This window comes from Aethalodelphis obliquidens, unplaced genomic scaffold (assembly GCF_003676395.1).
Source record: "Aethalodelphis obliquidens isolate GAN/ISIS:26980383/991018 unplaced genomic scaffold, ASM367639v1 scaffold53, whole genome shotgun sequence".
In the NCBI taxonomy this organism is placed as follows: Eukaryota; Metazoa; Chordata; class Mammalia; order Artiodactyla; family Delphinidae; genus Aethalodelphis; species Aethalodelphis obliquidens.
This window is the reverse complement of record NW_020837997.1, coordinates 3,381,007-3,402,857: the sequence shown is the minus strand read 5'-3', so window position 1 is coordinate 3,402,857 and position 21,851 is coordinate 3,381,007. Positions and strand designations below refer to the sequence as shown.

General features: G+C 50.0%; 1 protein-coding gene across 2 annotated transcripts in view; it reads right to left on the bottom strand.

Annotated features, from left to right (window-relative positions):
* Window positions 1-21,508, bottom strand: part of UPF1 (UPF1 RNA helicase and ATPase) — a 35,943-nt gene extending 14,435 nt beyond the window's left edge. Inside the window, exons 1-8 of one of the 2 annotated variants that reach the window (XM_027084773.1) lie at window positions 21,287-21,508; window positions 7,472-7,614; window positions 5,776-5,865; window positions 3,299-3,466; window positions 2,693-2,873; window positions 1,412-1,573; window positions 674-791; window positions 425-523 (exon numbers count right to left, since the gene is read on the bottom strand). In XM_027084773.1, coding sequence (XP_026940574.1) covers window positions 425-523; window positions 674-791; window positions 1,412-1,573; window positions 2,693-2,873; window positions 3,299-3,466; window positions 5,776-5,865; window positions 7,472-7,614; window positions 21,287-21,508 — 1,183 coding nt within the window. The remainder of the gene's footprint in view (window positions 1-424; window positions 524-673; window positions 792-1,411; window positions 1,574-2,692; window positions 2,874-3,298; window positions 3,467-5,775; window positions 5,866-7,471; window positions 7,615-21,286) is intronic. The other variant, XM_027084774.1, reaches the window with a different exon arrangement.
* Window positions 21,509-21,851: the final 343 nt, after the last annotated feature.

Here is a 21,851-nt window from a genome sequence, read left to right as displayed (position 1 = left end):
CCAGAGACCCATGTTCTCGGTGACAGATTCTGCCCACCGTGTCCGGGGCCAGCGCAGCCAGCACCGTCCTCCTCCTCGTGAGCCCTGGGGCAGCAGCCAGCACCCAGCATGGAGCAGCCAAGCCCAGGGCCCAAGTTCCAGGCCCTGACTGTGAATTTCCGCAGAGCCCTCAGGCACATAGCTCGGAGCACCCTGGCTTCTGCCTAAGCAGCTCTCTTCATCAGTTTTATAGAAACGGTGCCCCCTCAGAGGACACCTGAAGAAAGGGCGTTGCAGTCGCAGCTGTACACACCCTTCCCTCCACCTGAGGCCCCGAGGCTGCTCTCAGCAGTGACCCCCACGCAGGTCTCCTGTGCTCTGGACAAGTTCGTCACAGACTTGGGCAGACAGTGCCTGTGCCAGCCCTTCTTTACACAAAGGATACTATCAGGGACCTTGATGACGTGGCCGATCCCTTTCCACAGGGGCGCCAGGTCCCCTTTGTACCGCAGGCATATCTCATCCCCTTGCATGAGCCGCATGTCTTACAGGGAAAAGACAGCAAGAAAGTTAAAGTTTTCACATGTGCCACAGACGCTACCATGAAGAGTTCAAATTAAGGGACACTTTACAAGGGTGAAACTAGGAATTTTATGCTACTTATGGTCACAAATATTTTAAAACTTAAAATCACCTCTTAACCAAATTATGACTAAATCCTCATTACCAGAGTCAGTCTTGGGCAAAGTGAAGTAGGCGATTCTCTTCTTGTTAAGGCCCAGGTCCCACCTGACCGTGATGTTATCTTGAGTCTGAGCACATAAAAAATAAGAGCCCTGTTAGCCTGCAACACAGACACAGGCCTGGACTCCTTGTGTCTGGGTTTCCACAGGTGCGTGCCCTATGGCGAGCAGCACCGGACAGCCTGAAACACCAACAAGGGCACATCCAAGAAGTCATTAGGACCCCGAAACCTGCGCAGGACGACCAGGAGACCCCCATATGATGTCTGTTCTTGGAGGCGGCTTCTCTGTGGGCTGCGGAGGGAGAGAAGGAAGCCGATGGCCGGGGACACATCTCGTGAGCCTCAGGGCTCCTGCTTCCTATGCACAGTCTCCGAGGGATGGGCACAAGGAGTGTCCTCAGTGTGCTGTGGGCTCCTGAGGTCTGACTCTCATAGCTGTGGCAAAGGCTACAAACCCAAATGTAAGGAATTTTTGTTGGATTTAAAATCAGAAAACACCCAGGCGGGTGTCTGGCTTTGAGTGATGGGGCGTCTGCCCACAGGCCTGTCCTCAATCCACGGTTCTGTCTCTCAGGGGCTGGGCCTCGGCCCACGTCAGCATTTGCAGTCTGCAGAGAAAACCACCCTCCCCAGACCTTAGAAGAGATGCTTTGTTAAAATGACCAAACCCTCCTGCACACACATCACCTGCGACTCTTTCAGTTTCTTATCATAGTCAGCCTCCAGCTTGACCAGAGGACCGAAAATGTTCTGGTACTGGTAGGCATCCTCATACCGCAGGAGGACATGCTGCGGCTCCTCATCCACTCCCGGCTTCTCGAGGTCCTCCAAGGTGGCAGAAGGATTTTCCTAGAGGACAAGAACGGCACCACGTTCTTCCCTGTTCTCACCTCTACGATGAACTATATGCGAGCTCCCCAGTCAACAGAGGCACAGTCACACCCACCATTTCTCAGAACGAGCTGATGTTGGGCTGATGCGGAGAAGGGCACCCGGTGGTCGGTGGTGTCCACTCCGTAAGGAGAGCCCTCATATCAGGAAGTCCACGTGGCACACAAAGGTGGACACCCAGGTACACAGCCCTGACACACCTATACCATCAGATGGCTGCATTCTCCAACAAAGGCCTAACCCCTGACCTGGGAGAGATTACACTTCTTCCTGGCTGCCAGAAAGATTACTGGCTTCCCTGGCTGTGTAAACAGAAAGGAAGGCCCACGTCCCCATTTCCTCCTGATCCTATGCTGCACCAACAGGAGCAACGCACACTTCCTTGGCAGGGACAAAACAGTATGTGGGCTGTCTGGATACAAACAGGAACAGTGAAGTAATTGTGGCAACTTGAAAATCAAGGTGGAAAGGTTCCTTGCTGGACTGTCCTTCAAAAATATTTTGACTCGCACTTGAAGATAAATTCACATCCTTGATTATATGGGTGCCTAATTAAAATTTCTAGCCTAGTTACTAAAACTTTATCGTAAAATATAAACAGCCAGAACCAGAGATGGGCTTCCCTGGAGAAACAGTCTGTGGGCAGGGCAGGAATCCTGCGCGCCCCCAGCCTGGTGTCGCCCTGGCTCCGATGCGCCACAGGCCCGACCAGGTTTTATGGAGTACACCCGCAGTCCTGTCTGTCCACTCAGGCCCGGCTCTTCCTGACATGTCCACACACAGTCACCAATGGCCAGTTCCCAACCACTTCCTTCCCACCACCTACCCTTGCCCTCAGCAAGAGAAAAATTCTAACAGCCGGAGCTTTCCTTTCCCAGAGGCCTGGCGGAGGTACCCGTGGCGCCCTCGGTCCTGCTTCCAGAAGGAGCTCGAGGGGCCACTCCAGGTAGAGGCTGCAGAGTCCCCCTCGAGCTCCTTCCGGAACCTCCTGTTTCTGAGACACCACCCCCAGCTCCCCTCTCCACCCCCCGCAACACTTGGTGCTGAGATGGGTGTGCATTCCCAGCAGGCCCTCACCTTCCAGAGCTCCTCCAGCTTGTTGATCTGCTGGGCGGTGATCTGCCGCGCCCGCAGCTGCTCCTGCTCAGAAGGGATCTTGACCAGCCAGGACAGGAAGCAACGGTCCTGGATCAGGGGCTGCCACTGCGAGCTGTCCCAGTTAATGTCCTTGAGACTGCTCTGACTGGCACAGGGCTGCCTGCAGAAGCCCCGAGGGTGGGGAGAGCCCAGGTGAGGATGACCTCTAGCCCCCCAAAGGCTTACTGCCTTTAACCTCAAAGGGGCGTTTTCCCTACATTTTACTGTATGAGCACATTACCTTTAAATTGTTAGGAATAAATTGTGTGTCCCCACACACTTGAGCTCTGAACTCTTAAAACTCAGAAGAGACTTTGCTTTTACAGAATTGTTTTCGTGATTTAACCAGAACACACCCCAAAAGGGTTACTTGACATTCCCAGCTCTCTAACAAGCCCCAGCCCCCCGAACCTCCTTACACCTCGTCAGTCGGCAGAAACTATTTTAAAGCTCCATGGAGTCAGAGCCATGGAGTGGCTGAGTCTTTGGGGAAGAGGACTGGGGCTGAAAGGCAGTCCCCCAGGGAAATCGTGGCCCTGCCCTCACCTGCATAGCAGCACCACAACCGAGTCAGCCTTGGCAGGGATGAAGCCGAGGAGGAAGACGTTGCGGCAGCCGCAGTTATAACACTCCAGAACCGTCTCCCCCAGGGGCCCATCCTTGTGCAGAGTCACCTCTTTGCATTTTGCCCTCACGAGGTGATTTACAATGTGGCTGAAACCAGGAAATGATAAATAGTTAACACCCAAAGTTTGGCTTTTCACCACTTCCAATTTTCGAGCTCCGTTAAAAGTTCCGGTACCGTTCACGGTCCATTAGCAGGAGTGGTCACACCTCATCCATCTGGCATCCCGGGGGACCAGCCCGCCCCTGAACTGGCTCCCCACGGAGCACAAAAATCAATCCGACTTGAACCATTTTTAAGGAAAACTTTCCTAACACGTTTCACACAGTTCCTGCTTTTTTCTCTCCCCCCCAGTTCCTGCTTTCTTAAATCCAACTTATTGGACCTAAGTGAATCTAACGCTGGGGCCAAGGCTGCTGTCCTGGAGAGGCAGGAGGCTCGCCCCTTTCACTGCTCCTCTGCTCGTTGTAGTTTCTCTCCTGCTCCTTTCAAAGTCACTTCTCATGGCCCCTGTGCCTGCTTCCAGGAGCAACACCCCTCCTCATTTGCTGCAGGCCAGGAAACCTGATAACCAAATGTATTAGAAACCTGAGGATAGTAAAAAATACCGAGTAGTGGGGCTCAGGGCTACTCTCCGGAAGCACAGGGCCAGCCCTGAACAGTCTGAAAGCCCCACCGCCTCAGCTCTTTCCTTACTTCGGGTGGCCAGGGCTCTGACGCCTTTCTCATTTCCGGGACACGGCTCACCTAAACCAGGACCTGAGTGCCCCAGCCACAGAACTCTACCCTCCACCACGCCAGCCTCATTCAGGGCCCACGGGTGGTGCACGGTTCTGCCTCAAGCCCTCCCAGCCCCCGCAGCGATCTGCAGCCTGGCTGCAGGTTTGTCACACGCTGAGCATGCCTGCCAAGCCTCCAGCCTTCCCTGCTGCCACCCTCACATCACCTTGGGAAACCCCTCCTGTTCAAGCTTCGGCTCAGATGCCAACATCCTAATCCTCTCTGGCCCCACGAAGACTGTCAGATTACCTAACTAATCATCACTGCTCTCCGTACTTCCAAAGCCACCCCTCCCCCCACCCCTGGGCCTTCTACCAGGATCAGTGATTTTCTCTTGTCTTTTCTAGGCCCACCTCACTCCATTACACTGGCAGCTTCTTGAAGGCGAGTGGCTGTCCCATCACCTTCACAGTCTGACCTTGCACAGAACACACAATCTGGCTGGCCGAGTCTGTTTTCTCTTAGAGGCCCTCCGCTCACTTCCCTTATCTTGGCTCTGCTGACCGGAAGCTGGGGTTGCCAGCCAAGGCAAGTTTTATTTAACTGCTTTTCCTGCAGGAGAGGAACTCATGTGAACACGGTAACACTTATAATTACCCAGAATGTTCAGAAAATGGTATACCAGTCTCTTCTGGTTATCCTGAAGATGCTTTTCCCTTCAAATCTCTAAAAAACATCAGCTCCCTTTCTTGCCTCACTCAGAACCCCACAATTCGCATTACTAACTCCAAGGTGACACGAGATCTGACCATTCTGTGTCCTCAGCCACAGCTGCCAAAGGCACAGTAAGGGTACGGGGCTCTGTGCAAATAAAGCTGCCTATGGAATTTTGTCACTTTATTTCTATAAAACATGAACCTCAGAGGAAGATGCCGCTTTCTTGCAGGCGACCTGGATCCTTGCCCCACGGAGACTCTGCTCTGCTTCCCTGTGGTAATGGAGTGAGTCGCTGCACATCATGGCAGCCTTGGAGGAGCCACCAGGACCAGACCCATGCCAGTGGTGGAGGCTGAGGAGTCTCACCACTCGAGCTTAGCCAAACGGACTCTCCCCTGGAATCCAAGCACCCTCACAATGCGGGTCTCACCCCAAACACAAAACAAGGGACCTAGTCACAGCTGCTGCTGATCAACAGCAGGAAGGGAAGCCCAGAACCGACGGTCAAGTGAACTTAATTTAATCTGATGATTCAGGATCTGGCCCATATTAGCCTCAGGACTGCTCTGATGAGCTAAGGCCAGAGGGAGCCTTCTCAGGAAGCGGCTCCCATGGATGCCCATTACTGTCTTGGGAACACCCTCCCCAGGCACCCAGTAATGAAGATGAACGGGCGTGCCAGGAGCTCATCTTGCAGAAAAATATAAATAAAAACTGGGAAAGAGAATTAAGCCAACCCTACTTGCATAATAAAAAGAACCACAGAGAATAAATCAAGGGTAAATACATTAAGGCATTCACACACCACCATCTGTTTCAAGTTAAACCAGTCACAGAGGAGGGAAAAAACCAGGTTTGTTAGCGTGCTTTTATATTGTGCTTCGCTTCAACATTTCCATAATTTACACACAAATCTGAGCACAGCACTGATTAAAGACACATGCGCAGTTTGATTATCTACCTGCCAGAAGTATTTCCACGTCCATTACAGAACCACTTCTTGCTGGTATTACAGTAAACCACGCAAGCAGGATCGTGTATTCCGCAGTAACTAAAAAAGTCAAAACATCAACAGTTAAAGCTAGAAGACCACTCTCTGGTTTTAATTTGGCAGGATGTAAAATTCTTTCCTCTTACAACATTTTTAAGTTTTTCATTAAACACATACTCAAACCCAATGATCCCACTAACAAAATCCAATCAGTTAACTGCAGAGGCTTCCTGACCCTGTGAACGCAGGGAAGGATTTAGGGGTGCTGTGGAGATTCCTCAGACAGCAGCAAAGCCCCTTCCAGGGTGAGGTGTGTGTGGGGGGGTGAGAGCAGTAAAAGGTGCCAGGTGAGCCCAACAACGGAGTCCTAAAACCCCCAAGGTGACCTAGTCACTCCCCTTGGCCTCAAGTTTCAGGAACCGTGACTTATAAGCAGGGAAATCGGCATCCTTAGCTCTGGGCACACAGAAGGTAAGCTGAGACCACGCTGCGTTCACAGTGCCTCCCATGCTCCAGCAGAGGGCGCCCTGCTCCTGGGAACACTCAGCTCAACCCAGCAGCGGAGGGTCCTGGGGTACAGACTGAGCTCAGCTCACAAGGAGCACCTAGGGAGATCCCCCTGGCCTCCCTTTTCTGAAAATCAACACACCAAAAACACAAATATTGGCTCTCCACAGAGTTCTGTATGTGGATGAAGCCAAGACTCAAGTCTCAAATGAGAATGTCCTCTGGCCAAGAACCTTCCCTTCAACACCTCACGCCAGGGGGCTCTCCCTACTCCACTCCCCACGGACGGCAGGAGTGTGACGGGGTGTGCAGACTTTAACGACCTGCAGCTTCACCAGGACCACTTCACAGGCATATTTGGTACTTAACAGGAACGCAAATACATATGTAAAAATGTACTGTAAATGAGAGTGAACAAAGAGCCAACAAAGTAAAAAAGTGTGCCCACCAAGCAGGGAAAAGAGCGGCCCTCTGTCCCGTGATGAGTGCAGACCTCAGAGGGGCAGCGTGCCCAAGGGGCAGGCAGAGCTGAGTAGAGGCCCAGGCCCACTGCCCTGCCTGGCGGGGTGCCCTGAGCAAGATCATTTCACCTCTTTTGGTCTCAATTTCCTCATGTGCGTGTAACAAAAAAGCAAGAGTAAGTCCAAACACAAGGGGTGGGTCCTCCTCTAGATAAGAATTCCAAATTTGGTCAACACGCAGGTCTATCCACTGACTACTCACTTCCAATTTTTCAGGAATCTTCCATGCAACAAGGAGGCAGATGTTTTAAAGAAGCCTACAGTAATCTCTTTGTAAGAGAAATCTTAGCTGCTCTATTCACCCTCCAAATGCTCACCCCATGTGATGAGTTCTTTCTGATACGTGAGTGGGGCAGGTACCGGGTAACAACCCAAGGGCCTGAGGAAAGCAGAGAAGGGGAACCTTTCCCCCTCCAGCTGGGAGAATCAGGGATGACAGAGGGTGCTGATCCCATTCGCCTGCCCAGTAATAGGGACTTATGTGTGTATAAAGGCTTGAGCAACCTCCTTATTCCCAAGGACAGTGTTTCCAAGTGTCACAGTCCATGGTCTTAGAGGGGCCCCTGTAAAGTTAGCAAATGCATATAGAATGTGGATGCTCTGGGAGGCGAGTCCTCTCCTCCGCTGAAGGTGCTCACCTGCAGGCATGTATGGGGAGATCCTTCGTGTAATAGGTATCTTCCTCATCTTCTTCGAAGTTCAACTCGGCCAACAACTGGCTAGTCTTGGCCACGCTGTCATCCACGGCCCCGTTCTGCAGGATGCCCTCAGGCCCACCGACCTATGGCAGAAGGCAGCGTCACCATGAAAGACTGCAGCTTCCGGGCCTCAGCCCAGGCACATGGCTTCTCCCCATATGAGCAGTCATGGCAACCTTCCCATGAAGCACTGGCCTGCTCTCTACTGTGCAACAGTTCAGCGTCTTCTGATTTGACTTTTCATACTCTCCTCTTCCCTATCAAACCTACCTGGCCAAAAACAGGGCACAGGTGGCTGAGGTCATCCGCCCTGCCACCTGCACACCCAGGCCCAACCCCATCTAGCCATAGCGCCATGACTACAAGCAGGAAGCTGAGGGCCACAAGAAGCAAGATGACTTTTTACAAACCAGATATGGTCCCCCCCTGCGGACAGCTGCACAAGGGTCCTCCTCCTTTAAAGCCTAAGCACCAGAAGTAAAGGTTGTGACCCCTGCAGATGTGGGAATGCAGTTCTCTCGTTAGTCCACATACTTCCTTCACTGTCAGTTCCCCTCTCCAGAAGGCAGCCCTTCTTAATTATGAATTAGAAATTGAATGTTAGGATAATCTTCCAGTTTCAGGACACAATCTTACTAAATGTACCCTTTATATGTCATAACAGCAAAAACACACAAATAGGCAACTTTAAATAACTAAGCGATGAATTTCACAGGCACCTCTGCTGAGCTCACACATCCATTCACGAGTGCACAGACTCAGCTTGTCCGAGGGAAACAGGTGCTCCTAATGCTGCCCCCGTCGGAACTGCCTCCTCAGACGGCAGCCAACAGTCCCCATCATGGTCCCCACGGGCCACAGCCCACACAAGGCTGGGTCAAGCAGTGGAAGCATCATGCGATGAAAGACGGGAAGGAGTGACAGGAGCCCCAGGGCAGGCACCAGGTTTCTCTGAGCTGTGAGACGGGATCAGACACTGGCCTGCCACGCAGAGCTGGGAAACCAAAACCCACACCCACGCCATGCGGGGTCGGCTCAGGCCAGTCCCTGTCCACTGCTCCAGTCACCTATATGGGCCTAAGGAAAACGGGTCTCCTGAGGGGGGGGCATCCCAGAAACTCCAAAGGTGCATTCAGGTTGTCAAGGAAGCCAAGAACCCATTACAGGAACACGTGTCTCTGCAATGGTCTCAGCCAGATCAGAACCCCATTTCACTGTGTCTGCCACCACTTTAATATACTATCTTTTTTTCTTAAGATTTTTTTGATGTGGACCATTTTTAAAGTCTTTATTGAATTTGTTACAATATTGCTTCTGTTTTATGTTCTGTTTTTTTGGCCACCAGGCATGTGGGATCTTAGCTCCCCAACAAGGGATCAAGCCCACACCCTCTGCCCTGGAAGGCGAAGTCTTAACCACTGGACCACCAGGGAAGTCCCAACATTTTTTCAGAAGGCAACAATCAGGTTAAATGCAAGAAGACTGTATGCTTTGTTTGGGGGAAGGTTTTTTTTTTTAAATGAAAAATCAGTATTAACTTTTGGATTTTAATGTAATGAAGACAGTATTATTAACATCATCACAAGCACCTCTTTGTAAATCCCTGACCTCCTTTTTAAAAAAATTGTAAGTGGTTCTGTGGCGTTAAGTACATTCACATGGTTGTGCAACCACTACCACCATCCATCTCCAGAACTTTCTCATCTTCTCAAACTGAAACTGTCCATTCCCCCTCCCTCAGCCCCTGGCAACCTCCATTCTACTTTGTTTCTATGAATCTGACTACTGTAGGGACCTCACATAAGTGGAATCATGCGGTATTTGCCCTTTTGTGACTGACTTATTTCACTTAGCATAATGTGCTCAAGGTTCATCTATGTCCTAACTGTGTCAGAATTTCCTCCTTTTTCAAGGCTGAATAATATTCCATTGTATGGACACACAACATTTTGTTTATCCATTCATCAGTCAGTGAATACTTGGGTTGCTTCCACCTTCTGGCTGCTGTGAATGATGTTGCTATGAACGTGGAGTACGAGTATCTCTTCAAGTCCCTGTTTTCAATTCTTTGGGGTATATACCCAGAAGTGAAGTTGCTGAATCATATAATTATTCTATCTTTAACTTTTTGAGGAATTGCCATACTGTTTTCCACAGCACCTACACTATTTTATATTCCCACCCACCAGTAGTGCACAAGGGTCCTAATTTCTCTACATCCTTGCCAACACGTGTGATTTTTCTGTTGGTTGTTGATAGTAGCCATCCTAATGGGTGTGAGGTGGTATCTCATTGTGGTTTTGATTGACACAACCTGGATTATAATGATGCTAAATATCTTTTCCTATGCCTGTTGGCCATTTGGGTATCTTCTTTGGAGAAAGGTCTAGTCAAGTACTTTGCCTTTTTTTTTTTTTTTTTTTTTGCGGTACGCGGGCCTCTCACCGTTGTGGTCTCTCCCACCGCAGAGCACAGGCTCCGGACGCACAGGCTCAGTGGCCATGGCTCACGCGCCCAGCCGCTTCGCGGCATGTGGGATCTTCCCAGACCAGGGCACGAACCCGAGTCCCCTGCATCGGCAGGTGGACTCTCAACCACTGCACCACCAGGAAAGCCCTACTTTGCCCATTTTTAATCAGGTTGTTAAATTTTTTGTTGTGCTTTGTTTGAAAATATTTTAAACATTTATTTATTTATTTAGGCTGCACTGGGTCTTAGTTGCGGCACATGGGCATGTGGGATCCTTAGCTGCGGCAAGCAGACTTCTTAGCTATAGCATGCGGACTTCTCAGTTGCAGCATGCGGGCAGACTCTTAGTTCCCCGACCAGGGATCGAACCTGGGCCCCCTGCATTGGGAGCATGGAGTCTTACCCACTGGACCACCAGGGAAGTCCCCTTTGTTTGAAATTTTGATAGCAAGTTACTACTTCAAAAAGTTACCTTTCCTTTTGGCAACACTTCTCCTGACACATGCAGCGGCAATACTGGGATGAGGCTGCCGACAAGGGACCAAGACACCTCTCAGTGTGACTGCCTCAGCACACACATGTTTGTTTTCTGAAAGTGTGTGGCCAGATTATGGTACCTGGATTTCACTTCATGGCAGTGAAAGAGCCACATATATCATGCTATAGGGGAGGGCTGAGAGGGTGTGGGCCACAATCTCAGGCTCAGGATGGTATTTACGTTTTTAAATGGTTGGATGAAATACCTAATAGTAGGTATTTGCTTCTTGTCCCACAAAGCCTAGAACGTACTACCTAGCACTTGAAGGAAATGCTTGCTGACATTTCTCCAAAGAAGACATACAGATGGTCAACAGGTACATGACAAAACACGCAATATTTGCTAATTATTAGAGAAATGCAAGCCAAAACTACGAGGTATCACCTCACACCAGTCAGAATGGCCATGATTAAAAAGTCTACAAACAATAAATGCTGGAGAGGGCGTGGAGAAAAAGGAACTCTCCTTTGCTGTTGGTGGGAATGTAAATTGGTGCAGCCACTATGGAGAACAGTATGGAGGTTCCTCAAGAAACTAAAAATAGAACTACCATATGACCCAGCAATCCCACTCCTGGGCATATATCCGAAGAAAACTCTAATTCGAAATGTACATGCACCCCAATGTTCACAGCAGCACTATTTACAACAGCCAAGACATGGAAGGAGCCTAAATGTCCATCGACAGAGGAATGTATAAGAAGATGTGGTACATATACATAAAATGGAATATGACTCAGCCATAAAAAAGAATGAAATAATGTCATTTGCAGCAACATGGATGGACATATCATATTATCATATTAAGTGAAGTCACTTATTAAGTGAAGTCAGACAGAGAAAGACAAATATCACAATATCACTTGCATGTGAAATCTAAAAAAAATGAAACAAATGAACTTACTTTCAAAACAGAAATGGACTCACAACTATAGAAAACAAACTTATGGTTACCAAAGGGACTGATGGGGGGATGTTAATTAGGAGTTTGAAATTGACATATACACCCTGCTACTATAAAATCGATAAAACAACAGGGACCTACAGTATAGGGTGCTACATTCAATATCTTGTAATAACCTATAATGGAAAAGAATCTGAAAAAGAATATATATATAACTGAATCATTCTGCTGTATACCTGAAACTAACACAATATTGTAAATTAACTATACTTCAATTTAAAACACGGTTGGGGGACTTCCAGGGTGGTCCAGTGGTTAAGACTCCACGATCCCAATGCAGGGGGCCCAGGTCCGATCCCTGGTCAGGGAACTAAGATCCCATATACCGCAACTAAGATGGCACGCCTTAGAGAAGCCCGTGCCAAAATAAATAAATAAATAAATAATTTTTAAAATAAAATAAAAAATGGTTAATTTAAAAAAAAAAAGAAAGAAAATGCTTGCTAACTCCTAGTCTAGAAGAACTCTTAAAATGTCTCATCAGGTTGTATAAACTTTTATGTGTAAAGAAATATCCTTAGTGATATGTGAATCTTTACTTTCCTGAAACATAAAAATTAGTATGTGGAGTAATACGGACACATGCGTGACACCAGGTGCCTTCATTCCACCCACTCCTGCTTCATCCAGGCCTCAGATCCCACACTTCATCTCCCCTCACAGAGGGAAGAGTGAACCAGCAGAGGGCACATCAGGAATGTGTGAGGCTCTTAACAGAGCCTGACCAACCATGTGACGACCCTTTCTCTGCATCACTCATACCCCTTCGGGTTTAATAAGGAGCAGGAAATCTAAGTCCGTTCTAGGACCTGCTCTAGGAACTCTCAAGAGACAATACAATACCGACACAACACAAGGTCAGATGGATTCTCCCTCACCCCCCACTGAAGGCAGGGAGACTAGAGAGAGAGGAGTCCGGATTCCCCAGTAGGCCCTGTAGCTGTGTGGCTGGGGGGCGTGGGTTTGTCCCTCCTCACAAGTACTTACGCACACCTACACACCACATGCACTTGTCCAACCCCTGCCCAGCCCCACTCCTGCCCAGCTGTGACCTGACCACAACACAGACTTCTATAGCTGGCTTGTTAATTTCTCCCTCTACTTTCTGGAAAGTTTTAAGATAAACATTAACTTCAAAAATACATTTGACCTTAGCAACTATAATTAAATGAGTTAAAGCACTAAACAGTGCCTGGCACAGAGAAGGCCCACAATCCAAGCCAGGCGACGTAATGGAAGAAGGGAGGGGAGTGTCCTTGTCTGGCACAGGACTGAGGTTATCAACCCATCACCTCCAGCCAGGACTCCTGGGTCCTGCTGGGCTCAAGAAGGGAAAGTCCTCCCCGCACCCCTGGCACCAAGCCCATCCCCAGGCACCGTGTCACTGGGTCTAGAAAGCGAAGGAAACAGTTCTCCCTCCACCCCTGCTCTGGACACTCATTATTGAAGTCCATCTATGAGCTGCTGAGCTGATCAAGGTCTTGCAGAGGTTTTCTGCCCAGAGAGTTTCTTACGACCCACTGCAGAACTCAGTGCACCTCAGAACAGCAGGAAGAGAGGCCACTTCATTCCCACAAAGGAAAAGCACATCAGTTCAAAAATTACCACTAACTGTGCTGGTAAGAACTTTTAGACCATAAATTTTTACCCCAAACCTCATAAGCGTCATACCACTCAGCATGAAATAGACATTCCTGTCCCTCAATCCCCGACTATGCCAATGTCCCAGGGCCTTTGCACTCACTATCCCCCTGGCTTCTACACAGATGGCTCCTGGTCCTTCAGTCCCAGTCCACCGGGCACCTCCTAGGGAGGCCTCCCCTGACCCTATCTGAGGGGCACCAGTGGGGCCAGCTCTGCCGGTCCTGCTCCCTGCTCTGACCCCCGCACCTAGAACTGAGCCCACACCCCAGGAGGCTCTCACAGTGTTAGCTAAATGAACATATCTTCTCAATCAAAATATAAGGTTGAGATGTAAAATGACTCATCATTTATTCTTTTCTTCCACAACTTAAATAAAAAAGAGCGAGTGGGAAATCGCCTTTCCCTCAGGTGACCTGAGGCAGAGAGGAACTACCAGGTCTCTGAGCCCTGCCTCAGGAAAAGGCTAACAAAAGATCCGCTCTCCCTCAGCTTTTGAAAAAGTTTCAAAACTACAGAGAATGAATGACCCACACACCCACCATCTGGATCCACCAGCCACTCACATTTTGCCACATTTGCTCTCTCCCTCTCTTGCTCCGCACACATATGCACACATGTGTTCACACACACACATACTTTTGTGTTCCTGATCCATTTCAGAATCATAGGTCCCAGGACAAGGGCTTTCTCCACACAACCACAATATAAACATCACACTCGGGAATAATGCTGATGTAATACTGATATCTAATACACATAGACACATTTTCCCAATGTTCTAATAATGTCCTTTACAGTTTTTTAAATCCAAGACCCAGTTAACAATTACACATTATTTGTGATGTAATCTCTTAGCCTTCTTTAATCCATTAGTTTTAACCACAAGAAATTGTTGAGATTTGACCATTTTTGACCTACAATGAAGGGAACTTCACATGGTCCCACCCAACACAGCAGTCCCTGAGCTTTGGGTTAAAGGAGTTCTACCTGCCTCCCTCTTTTCAGTAGACCCTTGTTTTGACCAAATGCCAAGTCCACCCCTGCCGTTCATTTCAAAGCTCAAGAATATCCTCGACCTGTTTGGGGTGTCTGCAGCTCACCCTGTGCTGCCCCTGCCTGCCCAGCTCTGGGGTCAGCCACTCGCAAAGGAGCTCACAGACTGACATGGAATCCACCCACACCTGCAGGGAGAAGCCAGGCTGTGAGGAGAGGTTCAGTCCAGAAGGCAGGACACCTCACAGGACAATGACCTGGACCGGATCCTGGCTCAGTGGCATGAAAAGAAGAAGAGGGAGGGGCTGCCCAGAAGAGCAGGGCTGGAGACGTGACAATCAATCACATTAACACTAGACCTCACAGGGATCCGGACCAGGTAAATAATCTGACTGTGGAGAAAGGGAAGCCCCATGTATTCAATATTAGATGATCCTGAAAAACTACTGTTGGTGCTGTTTGTCTGACCACAGCAGTACGGCTATGAAGGAAAGATGCCCTTTTCATGTTTTTAGAAATGCATTCTAAATAGCATAAGTCTAAATGGTTGAGTATCACTAACTCATATGGCTCAACCTCAGAAGAGTGAAATGACAAGTTGGATTTGCTTTAAAACACTTCCGCAAAGAAAAAGAAAAAAGAGAGAAAAGAAAATCTTCACAACCATCAAATCAAGAAGACAGATGGGCAGGATTTGCTTTATCTACTTATACACGAGAGAATTCCTAATAAACATTTTTACACAATACAGGTGGACAAGGTGGCTGCCTGGAATCTGTGTTAGCTCTGCAGAGCCATGCACTTGAAAGGAGTGATGGAAGATGAGCACAGCTTGTACCAAATGGCTTCTGCCTCGGGATGAGGCAAGCAACCCCTCCAGCTTCACTGTCAGCCCTGGCAGCTGAGCTATGCGAGGAGCTAGGGTAGATAGGAAGGTGCTATCCTCAGTCATGACAAAGGGCTACTCACAGCTCAGCAGGCAGCCTAACAGTCAACTGTACTGTCTAGAAGCCATCCTGGCAACAGTCCACAGGGATCCTGAGAAACCCAGCTCAGTTGTCCAACTTGCAAGCTGCTAGTGGACCAACACACATAAAAAGGCACAAGGACCCTATGCCAGCCATGGGATCCCAGGACCCGGCATTCCTGTTGTTTATCAGAGGAAGTAGGATTTTGCCCTCAAGGAAAGCTCTTCCGGCAAGAAGAGTTCAAAGCCCCCCAAGACTGAGGCCCCATAAGACTTGGAAAAGGGAGCACTAAAGACCCGGCCCGACTCACTGCCCCCTCTGCACCTCCCAGGCCACATTCTGCTCTGGGTCCCACTGAACACAATGGTCATCTTGGCCCTTCTCTGTGAGCTGGACTGTCCTATACCACCAAAAGACCACCCCTACCACGCCAACCACCACAACTGCCCCTCAGTTGAGAGCCACTGCCCACAATCTGCCCCTCCAGCCCCTGCGCACAGCGCTCTGGTGGGGCCTCTCCCTCCTGCAAGGCCTCTCACCCAGCTCTCGGGGCAGCACCTCCAAAGGTCTGCTGACCCCCTACTCACACCTCCCATCCAAGGGGAGCCCTGCCTCAGCCCAGGGGGTCCCGGGCCCTGATGTAAACCATCAGAAAAGAACTCACGCCTGCTCTAGAGGAGTTATGAGGACTCGGGGACAACGGGGTGCTCAGCGCAGTGACGAGCATGTGCCTGAGGAGGAGTGGCCACTGTGGCCACCTGGTACTGTGGTAGTTCACACATGTGCGCACCTGAGGGCACACATCTGACCCCAGCGCTCTCTGCCTGAGCTCCCCTTCTAGCCTCAGCCAAACTCTGCCAGGTCTCCCTGCCACCTAAGGGCCCTTCCTCTCAAGGGAGGTCACGGCACCCCTCAGCAGCAACACAAGGCTCCAGGATCCAGCCCGAGCCCCTCGTCGTGGACAACAGCCCTTTTCCCTCCATGCCAAGCCCTGTGCCCAAGTTGTTCAGGGTGCACTTCCTGAACAACTCAAGGACCACCACTCACAAAGGCTTTTTTCCCTTTCCCTCCTCTGGGCCCTCACTGTCCCCAGGGTCAACTGCAGACTGGGCAGCACCTGCCATTTCTAACAAAGCAGCTGCAGTTGGCAAAGGACTCACTTTGACTCCCAGTGGGAGTCAGCCCTCCCCAAGCACAGCAAGACAGTGAAACAGAAGTACTGAGAGGACGGGCATTGAGAACCAGGCTGAGGAGGTCAGCCTGAGAGTCTGTGCAGAGGGAACAAAACAAAACGTGAACAGACACATGAGGGCTCCCAGGCTCACCGCATGAGCAGTGTGGCCAGGCCTCAGCTCCTACCTCTGAACACCAGCACAGAACCTACCTAGCACACGAGGCACCACATCTCCCCAGTGTGTGACCTGGAATAGGAAGCACGGGGTCACCCGATCTCCCTACCTTAGAGCTTTAACAAGAAACTACCAAGATTAGAAGGAGCAAAAATAGAAGAGGAAAGGAAAGGTGGCATGAAAGAGAACTCAGGACAGTGAGTGACTGTTGGGATGGCTACACAGCCCAGTAAATTTACAAAAAAAAACACAAAACACTGAATTGAACACTTAAAAACAAGAGGCCTCGGGAACTGCCTGGCGGTCTAGTGGTTAGGACTCCGTGCTTCCAATGCCAGGGGTCCGGGTTCAGTCCCTGGTCGGGGAACTAAGATCCTGCAAGCTGCTTGGCAAAGCCAAAAAAAAAAAAAAAAAAAAGTATGTCTTACCTGCTTATATCTATGACCCAGATCAAGGTGTGTGAAATTGTAAAAATTATAAAAAAACAAACAAACAAGAGGACCCTGGTATATGACCATACCTCAGTAAAGCTATCATTTATTTATTTTATTATTACTTTTTTTTTGGCTGCACTGGGTCTTCATTGCTCTGCACGGGCTTTCTCTACCTGCGGCGACCGGGGGTTACTCTTCATTGCGGTGCACAGGCTTCTCACTGCAGTGGCTTCCCTCGTTGCGGAGCACGGGCTCTAGGCACGCGGGCTCAGTAGTTGCGGCTCGCGGGCTCTAGAGCACAGGCTCAGTAGTTGTGGCACACGGGCTTAGTTGCTCTGCGGCATGTGGGATCATCCCGGACCAGGGCTCGAACCCGTGTCCCCTGCATTGGTAGGTGGATTCTAAACCACTGCACCACCAGGGAAGCCCAGTAAAGCTATTAGAAAGATGCCTCTCTTTTTTGGTTGTGGGAGCTAGATTGATAGAGAACTTTGTTCTGCTGTTAATATTGGTATTGTATTAGTGTTACCTTTTCCCCCCAATCATGCTGAATCTGGGTAACAAAACTAATTGGGTAAATAGAGTTAGGAGTTATTTCGCTTATTAAACAGTAACTGACACGTAAGCCCTCCCTTTCAGGGGTTTGGAACCAAACGCCAGAAATCCAATAAGAGGAAAGTACAGGTAGAACACATGCCAGAGCTCCTGCGAGGTTAGCAGCATCTCATCTCCAATTTTCTCAAGGCGTACTTATGTCACAGCTGTACTGAGTGTTCACGGAACAAAAAAGGGCTGACTCAAATTTTAAACTCACCACTTTTAGGAACCCCGGAACTATATGGAACTCACTCCTCACCATAAGCTGAGGGCCAGGAAGCAGAAGATGATCTGTTTACCTGGACAATCAAGGATATGCTGGAACAGCCTTCCCTGACTTCTGAAGGCAGCAGGTTTTGAAGAGTAGGTAGCAGTTCTTTATAATTTTATAAATTGACACACATCAATGTACATAAACACCGGTGAATCCATCAATAAAGGTAACAAACACATCCATCACCCTCAGTCTCCTCGTGCCTTTGCCATCCCTCTCTCCTTTCCTCCCCTCCCCACAACCACTGATCTGCCTTCTGTCACTGTAGGTTACCTAGCACTTTCTAGAGTTTTATATGAACAGAATCAAAGAGTATATACTCTTTTTTAAGTGCATCTTTCACTCACTGGAATTATTTGAAGATACATCCATGTTGCTGGCTGTATCAACGGTTCATTTCCTTTTTTTTGTTTGGCAGTGTTCCCAACTCTTAAGATTTTCACCATAATTCCAATGTTTGGAGGAAACACAATAGTAGCAACAGTCAAGGGGAAATATTCCAACTAGGCAGACCAGAAGGTCTGTAATACCAGCTATTATGCAAAGGACTTCCAAAATTACCTTTCCCTGCCCTTTGAGGGGCAGGGGAAGGGGCCAGGAAAGGGTCAAATACCCAAAAGAAAACTGTCCCTTTATCTTAAGGACACCCGTCAGGGCTTTGATAAATATCAGTTTCAAATAATAAACAAGAAAACAAGTGTCATTGGAACCAACTCAGAGCTCAGCAGGAGTCACCTCTGCCTGCCATTCTCCCACCCTGGCCAAGACACACATGTGTTACCTCAACAAACTTTCAGATAAAACCAACTGTGCAAAACTGGCAGTCAAGACTGATATCAAAAGTGGCTACACACCGGAAAGCAGTCTGGCAGCACCCGAAAAAGCAACAGGCAGTTGTTACCATACCACCCACCAATTTCACTGAAGGCTTACGTCCACACAGAAACCTCTACACAGACGTTCACAGCAGCATTTTCCATAACAGCTAAAAACAAAAACAACTCAAATGTCCACCGACAGGTAAGTGGATAAACAAAATGTGGTCTGTCTGTGCTGTGGAATATCATTCAGTCATAATAAGGAATGGAGCAGATACATGCCACAACATAGATGAACCCTGAAAACATGCTCAGTAAAAGAACAAAAGACCACATACTATATGTCTATTTATATGAAATGTCCAGAGTACATAAATCCAGAGATAGAAAGATTAGTGGCTGCCTGGGGTTAGAGAAGGGAGGACTGACAGGCTAAGGGGTGCAGGGCTTCTTTTTATGGTGATGAAAATGTCCTAAAATCGACTGTGGTGGTGGCTGCACAACTCTGAATGTACTGAAGTCACTGAATTGCACACTTTGAATGGGTGAAGTGTACGGTATGTGAATTCTACCTCGGTAAAGCTGTGAAACAAAAGTGGTTGCCCAGCACTTGACAATCCACAGCCACTCATCCAATAAGATAAAATCAAAAGGCACTCAGAAGAGAAGCCCAGGGACTTCCCTGGTGGCGCAGTGGTTAAGAATCCGCCTGCCAATGCAGGGGACATGGGTTCGAACCCTGGTCCGGGAAGATCCCACGTGCCGCGGAGCAACTAAGCCCGTGAGCCACAACTACTGAGCCCACGTGCCTAGAGCCTGTGCTCCGATACAAGAGAAGCCAACGCAATGAGTAGCCCCCACTCACCACAACTAGAGAAAGCCCGCACACAGCAACGAAGACCCAATGCAGCCAAAAATAAATAAGTAAATATATTTATTTATTAATTTAAAAAAAAAAAAAAAAGAACCCAACTAGAACTCAGAGCTGCTCCAGGCTTGCTGTTTTATAGGCTACAGTTTAAACAGGATTTCCAATAAAACGATTACCTCTCACAACCCTGAGCTGCCACGGGTCATGGCACACTGCTCAACCAAGAGATCTTTATCCTCAGCCTTCCGGACACGCTGGACACAAATTACAGACAGCACTATCTGGTCTATCCATTCATACGTGAGTCCAGATTTCACGTATGTTTAAAAGTAACAAAAATATAGCTGTTATCCCCATTTTACAGCTGTGGAAACAGGTCTACAGAGTATGAAACTACAGGCGTTATCATGAGCCTCCAGCGGCTCATTCATTTCTCCATGCAAACTCTCCCCTCTCTCCTACCTTCCCCCACCATATGTAAACAAAACCGAAAAAACATACATATGGTGCACACCTGTTCTCCCTGATGCCCCACCCATCAAGCTTCTATTTTTAAGGAATCTGGGGTTAGCATGAGTCAAATGTTTTCTGCTTCTATTAGGGGATAAAAGAAAGTCCAGGTGGGTGGTCTACCCACGGGAATGACTCATCCAACTAGAATGTAAGCCCCCTCCTCCAGGACAGGGTTTGAGCTCACTATGGCTGAGGATGGGTTAGCTCCCCGCACCCTGGCGGTGGATCCTCTTGCTAAGGGACACCTGTGACAAGGTGAACCCTATAGCTCCTCCCTGGCTGAGAATTCAGGAAAATAAACCTGAGGGAGGTGCCAGGCACAGGAATGGAATCTGAGATCCACAGGAAGATGGCTACATTCCTGGGGAGCCCAGCCCAAGACCACTGCCAGCCCCTTCTCCCACCCCGGGGCAAGGACCCAGGTCCAGGAAGTGTATGCCTAACACACTCTCGTAACACAAACCCAAATTTAAAATAACTGAGCAGCCTTCGCTAAATGTTCACATTATTAAGAACAAAACTTTCTGACGTGGCAGAACCATTTATATGAAACCCACTACCACGGCCCAATTGGAGGAACAAACTCAAAACCAACTTTTCCAAGGCAGGGCTGTGGAGTTACGTAACAGGTCGATTTCAGCAACAGGCAATGCAAGAAGGAAAAACAAAACGCAAACTGCTTCATGAATAATCTTAAAAGCCAGAGAGTGTGGGGTTCTCGATTGGATGCAAAAATTCCGTGTCTGCTGGGGAAGCCTCGACCCTCCTCTCGCCAGCATCCCAGGGCCCGGTGAAATTTGAACCCGCCGCACAGTGGGCATGAATGGGGGCGGGGGTGCCCCGATGGCTGCGACCACAGGTAAGGGAGTGGGGCAGGGCGGTCGCATCAGCCAGAGGGGGAACCGGAGCAGATCACCCCGGAGCTGGTTTGAGCAGGGCACTGACCCAGCTGGAGGAGAACTCGGGGACAAGTCGCCCCCAACCTGTCCAGAGACGGACCTAGGGCCGCTCACCTCGGACAGGCCCGGAAGAGGACTTGGGACAGATCACGTAAGACCCGGCCTGAGCTAGGTCCTGAGATCACTCGGACGCAACCAGAGCGGAACTTGAAGGAGATCTACCCGGGTCCGGCTGGAGAGCGGAAACTGGGGCAGGTTACTCCGGGCACGTCCTGAGCGGGAGATGCCCGTCCAGGTTACTCCGCACCCGGCCGGGCTGTGGGACCCGAGCAGATCAGCCTGGGCCCGGCTGGAGTGGAAACCGGGGCAGGTCCCCGACCGCCGAGGCCCGGCCCTGGCTTCCGGCGTCGCCATGTGCCGCTCACCTGCGCGTCGAGCTGTCCGGCCGCCGCGCCCGGGCCCGCGCAGACCGGGGCCCCAGCGCCGCCACCTCCGGGGCCGCCGGGGGGCGTCTGCGTCTGGCTGGGGAGAGTGAAGTCGGTAAACTCGAACTCGGAGCCCTGGGTGTCGGCGCCGAGCAGCTCGGCCTCCTCAGTGTCCAGGAAGGTGAGCGTCTGCGAGCTGGGCCCGTACGCCTCCACGCTCATGGTGTCGCCGCGTAGAGCTCTCAGGCCGGCTCCACACCTCACTCGAGCCCGCCGCCGCGCTGAGGCCTAGGCCGCAGGCCTCGGGCTGCCGCCGCCGCCGCTGCGCCCGCGCCCGTGAAACGGATCAAAACGCCCGCCGCAGAGCGAGCAGGGTCGAGAGTCACGCGCGCCAAACCGCCGCCGCTGCCGCCGAGCCTCTCAGCTTCGCCGCTTCCTTCGGAGCCGCCCGCCCTCGCAGCCCTCGGCAGGAACCGCCGCCACCGCTGCCGTCGCCGCCGTGCGCGTGCGCGAGCCCGACGCCAGCGCAGGTGCGCGTGCGCGAGCCCGACGCCGGCGCAGGCGC